The following is an 11,858-nucleotide window of genomic DNA, read 5'->3' on the forward strand; positions in this document are numbered from 1 at the left end:
ATGTACAGAAATGTGTATCAACATAGTGCAGCATTGCTGAATTTGTATGAAGCCTGTTTTCAAGGCACTCATTTTTGGCAGTAATAAACCACTACAAAAATCCCTGATTGTAGGCAAAAATATTTTTGTAAAGTCATATTAAATTCCCAGTTACAAATCACTCACTGTGGAAACCGGAATAAATGTCTCTAATGGATGATTTCAGCATTTTGGATGTGCTTCCCCCCCAAAAAAAACACCCCTGCTGTTCAAGTCTAAATATAAATGGCTTTCTTCCTTGAATCTCTTATCTTATCTCCAGATCTAAGGGATACATGCAGGCAGCCAACTGTGATTACTTTGCCAATTGCATTTTAAAGATATAATTAGTGAGATAATTCACTCTTATAAAACCCTGTATTAAATAATTGTATGCATGAAACATTGCCAAGTAGTTGATCCAGTTGTGTAAAATTATGTTTGTAGGTTTGTAATCTCACCATCAAAAGCCTTTGAGAAATATTCATAACACTGCACAGCCAGGCTCGGAGCTTCACACACGCTAAGGTGGTGTAATTTAGGTTTACTTCTTTCAACATTTATCAATCAAAAGTTTTTACGGTTAATCAGGTAGATTGAAGAGATTATGATCAATTTTTCTGACATTTATTAACTCAGCTATATTCTGTGGAGGTCTTTTGTACCGGTGTGCCAGTTTGTGTTGGCTAACCATTTTATCCAATAATTACAAAATCAATTAAGCCATTTTTTGTATTGTTCAGCTAAAAAAAAAGTAGGGAAAAGTCTGTGTGATCAGCGGTGTAGGGAGTGGGTGAGTCAAAATGTGCTGCATGGGTGTTATATTGTGCTGTAACAAAACTAAAGGAAAAACACAAAAAAACAACACACCATGGTGTCTATAAAAACGAAAGTGTCCAAGAGCGCCAGCTGGCCTGAACTTAAAAAGGCACGGGCCCAGATGTATCCCATGATGTTGCTGTGAACTGGAGACCCACCCCTGCAGCCAGAACACAGCACACAACAACAGCAAACAGGCAGCCAGGGGTCTTCACAATGTGTTTGTGTTCTGATAGACAGAGAGAGAGATAGGGAGATAGACACTCACTATTGATTCAGAGGGAAATCCAAGACATCCGGCATCTTACAAACAATAGAAACAATAATCCAACATTATACAAAGCACTATAATTAGGAGCAAAACCAAGGACAGTTAATTGATGCACCAAAAAGCCCTCCAAAATCTAATAGCATGCAACAACTCATTAATGCAATGAGATAACAAGTAAGGTGGCTCAAAACAGCAATGGCAAACTATCTACAAACTCCATCAATCACTTGTAATGTGGCGAGTGGGTGAAAATATTGTTTGACAATGCAGTGTGAGAAATCTGGGGCCGTATTGTTATTGTGCTGTTGTTTTTGGTCTGGGTGTGGTGTCACACCTGACATCAGTTTGTTGCCAAACTTGCCATACCAACAACATGTCATTGGTGTGGTGTGCCAGCTTGGCCTGAATAAAAATAATTTTCTGGAGCATCAAATCAGTGTGTGGGCTATAATCTTTTTACTCTACTAAAATTTAATATGCTTAAATTGGACAATAGCTGAAAAATAATGATCCCAGAAATAATCAGAGTATCAGCTTCAACCATGTCCTCCTTTATATTTCTAAATTTCTATTACATTTTTTTTTTTACCTCTTGCACTTCTTTTCTATTAGTGCTATACTATCTTTAACCTTGAGGCAATTTTGTTTCAAGTTCTTGGTCAGTGCACACTTATCTCAATCTTGGCATTGACCATTAAAGTACACAGTTATATGAACAAATAAATGTTCAGACCATGGTAGTGATGGAGCCAAAAGGAAGCTAATTTCCTCTTTAGCCACCTACTCTTTTTGGTCTCAAGAGTCATTATACACTTAAGAGGAACAAAGTGAATTCTCCTTCTCCCAGGTAACAAAATTGAGTGGTCAAGTGTAAAGAGCCCCATTAAAAAGCTCCCTCCTCTGAAATGAATAGAAATGGTTACAGTACATAACAATTGTTATGTCTCTTGTTTTTCTGCTACAGGTTGTGTAAGGCTAGCAAATGCACATTATCGTGGTGATGTAGCAGCATCTGATCAACATAAACACTATCCTACTTTTTGTTTTATTGATATGGTAGTGAAGTTACAAATGCTATGTGTCACATGTATATTTAATTCCACAAAATTACCATACATTAAGAGTAAACAATTTAATTTGACTGTAATCCAAAATAACATGTATCATCCTGTATGATCACTTTAATTTCACTTTCACTTTATGTTTACTGGCCATGGTAGGCAGATTTTGTTTTCAGTACAGACTAGAAAAAAAGAACGCTCTGTACATAGTGTCAGCTGAACAACACATTGACATATAATGCAATATAGCAAGCACAGTTTTCCTAGACAATAAAGCAAAATCTAATACATTGTAGGATGCAGGAATGAGAGGCTGAATTTCAGTGTCTTTATTGCAGTAGAGTTAAAAAAATACCAGCAAGAGGTCAAAGAGGGCAAAGGTTGGTACATGTAATGAGCAGTGTGGGATGAGTCAGATATGATTTATTGTTTTTTAGATCTTAGTGGTCAGGCTGCCATACTAGACCGTCACAGATGAGGTGAGGATCGGTTCTGTGATATCTGTAATAAATTGCATGAGGATTCCTTTTTCACTTTGAATATCTTTGGCTGAGGAAAACCAATGCTAGGCTTTTTAAATGAGCCGGTCTGAGTTGTCATTCCATTTACTGTACATGCACATGTGGTCTTTACAGTACGCGTGCATGCAAAGTAAGTAGTCTGTAATGGTTATGGGTTCACCTTAGATGTGTATGAAAGATTTGTTTGGAGCCTTGTGCTGGAAATCAATGACCATTTCAGGAGTTTTTCATTGTGTTTAGCAGGACATTGTTGTTGTGGCTCCCTGCTTCCTGTAACTTACAGTTTGTTGATTTTGGATATGAAGCCTATTACAGTTAAGTCATCCGCGTACTTTGGGATAGTTACTGAACTGATAAAAGACTGAAAAAAGCTATGCCACTGAAACCCTATAGGCCGCTTCCTACATGCTGTAATATATTGAGTGCATGTGCATACTACCTTGATGAACTTGTAGACACTGCAACGTCAAACATCTGTTTTGTCTGTTTGTATTTGATTTTCTTCAGCCTGTGTTCTGATACCTGCTGATAGGTACTGACCCAGAGTACAGCAAGATAATGAGTCATAAAACTCCACTGTGGTTGTTACACTTTAAAAGATTAATAGAGTTAAAGGATGTCTATGCAGCTGAGCATGACCATATCTGATTTCATTATAAATAACTAGAATTATAGTAATAAAAAAACAATGACACCAGTTTTAACTTGAGGAAAAACTGTGGAAAACTAGTACTGTAGTAACATCAGGGTAAGCTCCACTCTAACAAGCATTTAAGGGACAAAAACTGCCAGTTACTTTCTCTTAACATCACTGACAGCATCCAGTGAAGACATTTGGGAGAATAATTACCAATTACCTGCTGCTTTTCTCCTGTCTGAATGTTTTAAGTACCTTGTACCACATGAAGCCGAGTTTCTGGCGTATGTGAATGTTTAAAGCACGGCACAAAGGGATGTGGATTTTGAAGTTCAGCATATGACCTGACTGCATACTGGATGCACACTACGCGTGGGAGACTTGAAGCTTTAAAAGAGCAAATACATTTCAGATTTCCAAACAAAAGATGCCACCACTGTGAATCCATGCTTCAGAATTTTACTGTAGCTGGAGCTGAAAAATGCATCAACACAGTTTGACATAGATGCTTAACACCTCTGAATAGCCTGCAGCAATTGAAAACAATGCAGTAGATGCAGTAAACAAATCTAACCCTTTCTACTGTATGTGCTCAAGGTTTTATAATGGTGAAGGAGTAACTGCACAGTCACAACTGTATATAAATGCCAAAGGAAGTTATTTTATTTGGACTTCTGAGAAAATTATGTGAAGGACAGATTTATATTTTGCTAAATCTGTGAGGAGAATATTGCACCACAGTTGTCATTTTCATTGCCTGAGATGTTTAAGGATTATAATATAGTTCAGTATTTGCTTCCTTATTTTTCACTACTTATACAGGTCAGCCGTTGTGACCTGGAACTTGTAACCTTCACACCTTTAATCATTTCACCCAATACTGCAATTAAAACATAACCATGAAATGGAAATTAAAGTAAAAATGTAAATGAAAATGAGACTGAACAAGCTGGTTCTTTCCCTCATGTTCCATAACACACAATTGTCTGTACTGTTGGACACACAGCTTCAATGCAAACACATCATTTCATCTTTAATAGATTTCTCATCAGCTCTTAAAATCTGTTTTCCACTTCTGGAGCGAGCACTGTTGTTTCACCATGAATTCTGCTGGTGTTTGTGCAGAAAGGTCTAGAGCAATTGAATTGAGAGCATGAATGGAAACAATCATGAGAGTGTAGGAGCATGGTCATCATCAGTGTAGCTCATGGTCATCTGCATATTAATTTACAAGAGGACAAAAAGATTCACCTCCAACCAAGTGGCACTGCTGTGACAAATGTGAGATAATGGTGAATGATAATTTGACATTGCTAATACTTAACAGTAAGAAGGAAGTAAAGAGTCATCTGGTAGTTACACAGCAATATCAACCTAAATTTGTCATAACATTAACCATCATAAGCCACTGGTCCCAAGGCATACTGTAAGTGAAACTGGGAAGATGGCACCAATTTTATTTTTTCTCAAAATTTTCTCACTTTAAGATCAGTAGGACCTGTTGAACAGATACAAGTTTAAGCTGATGACTGTTGCATCAGTGAGCTTCAGATGTAGGAGGGACTGTATCTTAGCTAAAAAGACTCATTTACCCTCCTACTCTCTAGTGAATACATAGCTTATGACTGGATCAGAGACCTTTTCGGAGCAGCAGTCTTAAACATTCAGCACTGAAGAGAAAGAAGCATCGTTCTAAACTGACGGGTGGTCACTGAAGCCTGAGGTTAGAGTTCATATGAAGAACACTGGCTATGCCCTGACTAGTGTGGAAGACTACCCAGCAAACGCTGTCAGCACTTTTACCATTTGCCAGCTCACTTGAAACTTTTTGTAGTTGCTGTTGTTCTTCTGCCAACCTTCAAAAATGAATAAAAAAACCTGAATAGCTGGAGACTGTGGCTATCTCAAAGCAGCAACACACCATTCACTTGCATAAAGCATGGAAATCTAGTTATAGTTGAAAATTGGTTGTATTCATTCTTCTGCTTTGTTGAATATATGTATAAAGTTATATATTTGATTTCAAAAAGAACTATCCACCTGTTTTCAAGGAGAAATTGTTTATTTATGATACTTGGTGTGTGGTTTTTTGATAAGCAGAAGAAAACAAAGTCTGTAGTATCCATACATACCGGTAGTTGGGTTCTACTCTTCTCTGCAGTGTGTTGTGCTAACTTTAGCATGGGTCATTATTACTTTTGCCATAGGATATGCATGCATTTACTGCAATTTCAGAATAATAATAGGTTTTTATTACTGGGGGTCACTGCCCAATTTTCTCAAAGACAACAGCTTTAATGCATAAAGGAATGAATGCAGGACAAGTTGTAGTTATTTTGACTGTAGCTGTGCATTTATCATGTGATTATATATGGTTTGTGAAAGTCTTCTGAAACAAAACAACAACACTAGCAATCAACAAAATGACAACAACATCCATTAGCATCTTTCCTCTGCACAACAACAGTAAAAGCAATATAGTTTGATGTTCTCTATAAAGCGACCCACATATGTACCATTAACACCAAATGGGGCACTCTTAGCCATTCCATTACTTTAATGTGAACATTCATGCATACACACACAATAATGTTCATACACACACACACATACAAATTCACCAATGCATCACTTAAGGCCACACACTCACTGCAGTATAGTAGATTCCCTTGCACACTTACTGATTTTGAGGTGAAACAGTGCTGTACCTCTCAGTTGTAAACACATGCACTCTGCATGAGTTGATTAATTCTGGCAGAGTGCCAGAGAGGTGCCCTATAATAATGTACCACAATGTATTACTTACAGGAAGGTGCACACAAATGATTTTTAAAGCTGCAGAGGTAATGATTTTGCCTGGCCAGCAGCAATAGCTAGAAAATATTTATGTACAGTAGACCTCTTTTATGCCACACTAAGTTGCAAAAGAAATAAAAAAGGGCACATGGACGGCTTAATGTGGCACCATTATCCTTGTGCAGCAGTGTAAGTCAAATGTGTGTAAGTAACTTCGCTAACCCCTGAGGGAGTGAGCGTATGGCAGCATCAGAGAATGGGCCCTCGTCCCCTCAGTGCTTGTACTCTAACCAGGCATGAGACATTGGTCCTGACTCCTTCCAACCCCTAGTCATGGTCACCACAAGTTAAGTGACCAATTCCAATGCACTGCTTAAGGCCAAATAACCATTCACAAATACTGTATGTGACATTCTCTAAAACGAGATCCAGGCATGTGGTTTGCCATTTGAACAATATCTCTGAAGGCAAGTTTGCATGAGTTTGTGGAAATGAATTGGTGTTTGTTTTTTCAGTTCTTTCAAATTTTAATTCTGGGCAAAGGACTGTTTATGGGGAGAGGTTAGAAATGGGTTGATTTCTGTGTGTGTGTGTGTGTGTGTGTGTGTGTGTGTGCACACGCGAGCATAATCAGTTTTATATTCACAGTAGTTGTGACCTTATCACAGAGGCTGATGATTTGATCTTGATGATTTTAAATTCACATCACATAGGAACTGGCAACTCTGCCAGTTTGCCTCAGCAAAAGAATATGGATTTTAGCTTGACCTAAGTCTGTCAGCCTGACAGCTCAGAAACACCACCACCACCACTAACTAGATGTGCTACTAAAATCCCAACCAAATTCTTAAAATCAAATTAGAAACATCTCAATTCTCTTCACATCTGTAAACTTATTGCATGCAGACTGCTTGATTTATGAGACAACTTGCTATGTAAGGTATTTTACTGTGGTTTAAATGCATCTTTGGTAAGAACAGAGAGAAAAAATAACTTTTCTGTGTAAAGTAAGAAAAGAGGAAAAAAACCAAATGAAAAAACGGTAATTTAACACTTCCTAGAGCAGTGCCTGTTATCACTAGACAGGGTCAGCAAATTGATTCTGCCATGCACATGGGTAATTTTAGTCAGTCTTCCAGATTAAAATAAATACATAAATAATATCAGTGGAGCTGTTGTAACCCAGGAACATGCCACACATATAAACAGGTATTATCGTCCTAACGTGGCTCCACATGGTTGTAATGCCAGCTGCTGCAGCTCCTGTATTTTTCCCTATTTTTTTATTTTCTTGACACTAATTAAATCTCTGCAATCAGTAATGTTATTTTTTATTTGCGTGTTTATATTCTATTTGTTTTTCCCTGCTTGGGGTAGCTAAAAAAAAACAAAAAATAAAGATAACAAACGTGATAAATGTATTCTCACAGGACCAAATTCATGTGGCATTGAGGTAAAAATTCTACATCACTAGACCTCTCACAGAAATAATAGGGGAAAATCCAAGGACATTTCTGGGGATGGTGCCAGCAGGGGATATAGCAGCAAATATGGTGACTGTTCCTGGAAAACTAGGGCATCCAGTTTCTCAAGCTAAAACTGCTCGCTTTGGTATTCAGACCTCTGACTTATTTCTTGTGTTTAGGGCTCTACTGGTAGCTGATGTAAGCCTGAAACAGACAACTTTCACAAATTAAGATATCTACAGTGCATGCACATTATTTATTCAGTGCATCTTAATGACAACCATGTCACTAATCATGTAGGGTGTAATTCTAACCATACAGTATTTCTATCCTTGTGCAACTTATAGGGGAGGAGGCACTGACTATGTACCTGGCCAAAAACAAGCTGGACAGGAAGCTTGCCAATGCTACTCAGAACGTGGAAGCCCTTCATCAGCTGGCCTCGTCATACTTCATTGACCGTGACGGCACGATGAGGAAGTTGCATGAGATCCAGATTTCCACCAATGCCATCAAGGTTGGTGAATATTGAACTTGCACTTGGTATACAAATGCATGTTTTTTCATTGTGCAACAAAAAATGGATGTACTACCTGAGCCATAATATTACAGTCAGTAAACAGTACAGTCAGTAAATTTTATACATGCACCTGACAACTTGAACTTTTTTATACCCAAACATCCTTCTTAAAATGTTTTGCTACAAAACTGTGCTAATGAGGGGGAAAAAACCAAAACAACAACAACAAAATGATTATTAGAAGGTGTTTACTGTCACAGAAATGTAAATATGATGTACCATACGCCTACACAAACCATATGTTTTGACAGTCAGGTAAACAGTTATCTTCTGTTTTCTCCTGAGACAATGTACTGTATAATGCAAATATGTAATGCTGAAAAAAAGAAATACAAACTTTATCTCTGAATTTATATCAGCATACCGTAAACTGTAAAGTAGCATTAATCAAATAAGTTAAGACATTAAATGGCTGACACACATATAAAAAAAGCTGAAAATTTGTGAGCAGTGTTATATCCATTCACCGGCTCATTCAACTGGGACACTGAGGAGAGGGGGCTAGGGAAAGCAATTGTAAAATATAAACATCCAGCAAAGCCAAATAGGCTGGAATTTTAGAAAAGCCCTTGCTTGTAATCATGGTTCAGCAATTAGTCCAAGCATTCACTCTTGTTTCATTTGGGAGGAGGGTGGTAGTATCAGCTTGGATTGGATGAAATATACAGAAATAAATCTGTACACTAACAAAACACAAAATGACTCCTTCTCAATTGGTTATCATTATTATTATTATTACAGTCATAATGATGAAAATGCACTGAACAAGAAGGGTTGATGTTCTCCATCCTTCAGAGAAATGTCTGCAAACTGTTTATGATCGGTTTATCAAATAGCATGTCGACACACAAATCAACGTATTGCTGTCAGATGATTATTACACTCGGCCTTATAAATGTAACGGCAAAAATTTAATTAGCATTTTCACAGTTTTGTTCTCTCTTTTTTTTTTCAGTTTCTCAGCCATATGGAGTAATCTATCAAATGCTTTCTAAAATGAAAATGGTTAAGGCAGCTTTATTGCTAGACAAACACAGCATTAAAAAGAAGCACGGCCACAACAAATCAGGTCCCAAATGGTGAATCAGTCTGGCAGTGATAAGCATTATGATTCTATGTGTATACCTGTATAACAAATAAATAATGATGCTCGGGGACCCGGGGCAACATTACTTGTCTGCTATGACCTTGCTTATATGCATCTAGTTTGCATGGCAAACCGTGCCACAACTAAAAATGGAAAGCTGGTGTGAACCTAAGTGTGCAGCACTGCTTCTGGGATGTTTTGCTATGTGAGGACTTTATTAATATGTTTGCAGTTCAGCAGCAAGAACCACTTGCTTCCACTATGTGCCCAATATAGTTGTGGCAACCCAGATAACCCAAGACAACTGCATGCTGATTTACTGACTGTGAAATGCATCAGTGTCTTTTAATATTATATTTAAATGAATCATTAAGTAAATGTAACAAATATATCACAACAAGCACATAGAAACAAACATTTATAGCTGGATTGTGGCTAATACAACACCATAGACTTCATGGGAATGATACCCTTCTCTCTTTAACATTTGACCACACAACTGTGTGTTGGTTTGCATATCAAGCTAACTACAATAAGACTGGGCTATGGACACAAGAGAGCTTCACTGTACCATACATTCAAACTGTACAGAATTGAGAATTAGACAATAAGACAATTGTACAAGCCATTGAAGCTGTTAATTTTGTTTTATAAAAAAAAAACTAATTAAACTCTCAATACAAAAACCTTTATGTTTATATAAAAACAGACTAAAAACCTGAGCCAACAAAGATGCAGGTGGAATTGTGTTATGTGCCGCAGTCAGATTTTACCTTTACTGAGCGAGTTAGTAGGTGTTAATTTCAAGCACTGGTGATCATAATTATTTAGACTTCTCTGGTTTTCTATGGCTCTGCAATCACACAATCAACACAATTCTTAGCAGAAAGCAGATTTTGAATGTGAATGTCATACGATCATGCAGACTTTCATCCTGCAATAGTGCATTGCCTCCTGTTAATATCAATAAAGACCGCCTCATCTGAAATCGTACTTCATCATAAAAGATCTTGAGATGCCAGGTGTGGGTTCCTAGACCAGAATTTGTGAACCACTGTCTTATGAGATGAGTCCCACTCCTACAGCCACAAAATCACAATTGAGATTTGTACATCACCAGGGGTATGGATATAATTAATCAACTTATTTCCAGCTTTCTTAAAGTAACACTGATTTTAAAAGTTTTACATTGGTTCATCTATGATCTGAGTAATGGTTTGATGTGGTTAAATGTGAATGTCACTTTCGGCTTTTTCCCATTAGGGGTCACCATAGCGAATCGTCACTGACAATTGGTACGTGTTTTACGCTGGATACCCTTCCTGACGCAACCCTGACTCAAACCTGGGCCGCAGTGGCAAAAGCACTGCACCCTAAGCACTAGAGTCTCAGGGAACAAGATGTGGTTAAATGTGGTGTGGTTAAAAAGTTTAACTGAGATGGTGCAGAAAGACATGTGTTTTAACACTGTGCATTACCTGCATCAGCATCAAAAATAAAACTTTCTTATGAATATGGAAATTATAATGTCTTGTCTGAGACACAGATTAATGGGTTATATGAAAATATTTTATTGAATACTGCTTGTAGGCTTTTATTTTTAGATTTATTTCCCACAGCCATGCAGAAGCAACAGAGATACAGTATGTATCTATATCCAAACCAAACATAATGCATAAATAGCTTATTTAAGCTTATTTAAATCATGCCCAGTCAGCACCAAACCTTTGCCACACAAAAGTCTGTGCAGATTAATCTTTCTGAAAACTTATGCCAGTTCCTTTTCTATATCTTCATCCTAAGCTACAAGGGTGCAGCAAGTATAGATGGATGTTACTGTAAAAAAACAGAACCACTGCTTAAGTGGTTTGGCTAAATTTGATAGTGATAGAAAGAGAAATGACTTACTGTGATTGTAGCTAGCATAGTTGTTAAAAAGTATGATAAAATGCAAGATGAGGTGATCACCCTTTTGCACACAGTGTGCATGGATGCTTTAAAAAAAAAGCAAGAATACCTTGAATAGAGTTGGTCTTGACATTGTGCAGTTAATTTAGGGTGTTTAAATGACCTAAATCACATATTACATCAAGTCAAGAATTTTATTTGCCATTTATGCATAAACAGACAGTCTAGGCATTTTGGGATTCTTGTGCAGCTCTCCTTTGGGGTCAGGTAAGGAGTCAAAAGCCAGAAAGAACACTTAGTCTTAAAATAAAATAAAAAAAGTTACATAAAGGCAACAAAGCATTAAAAGAGCAATACACAATAATAGGTTAATAGTATTTTCCCCAGTGAACTTCAAACATTGCACTTAGTAATTCACTTGGTTGAGTTGGGTATGTCATTACGCTTGGTGAGATAGTGAGGGGTTATAACATATTAAAACACAGTTTATATTCAGACCTGTTTCTATTACTTGGTAGAGAATGTCCTGCTATTACTCAGGTCCCACAAAAGAACATTGTTGATGAGATGCTCTTATAAAAATACCTTGTGGAACATTTCTATATTATTATTGTGCATGTCTAGTGAGGGGTTATTGCACATATATTCTCACATTTCTCACATGTTCGTATTTGCCATCAGTCTTACTGTGGCA

The 11,858-nt window shown here is 37.2% G+C and overlaps 1 protein-coding gene across 3 annotated transcripts in view; it reads left to right on the forward strand.

Annotated features, from left to right (window-relative positions):
- The window catches only part of brinp1 (bone morphogenetic protein/retinoic acid inducible neural-specific 1), a 139,417-nt gene that overhangs the window by 83,962 nt on the left and 43,597 nt on the right, over positions 1–11,858 (forward strand). For all 3 annotated transcript variants that reach the window (XM_020600893.1, XM_020600892.1, XM_020600894.1), the window contains one exon: positions 7,937–8,106. In XM_020600893.1, the coding sequence (XP_020456549.1) occupies positions 7,937–8,106 (170 nt within the window). The remainder of the gene's footprint in view (positions 1–7,936; positions 8,107–11,858) is intronic.

The sequence above is a fragment of the Monopterus albus genome, unplaced genomic scaffold, assembly GCF_001952655.1.
Source record: "Monopterus albus unplaced genomic scaffold, M_albus_1.0 scaffold49.1, whole genome shotgun sequence".
NCBI lineage: Eukaryota > Metazoa > Chordata > Actinopteri > Synbranchiformes > Synbranchidae > Monopterus > Monopterus albus.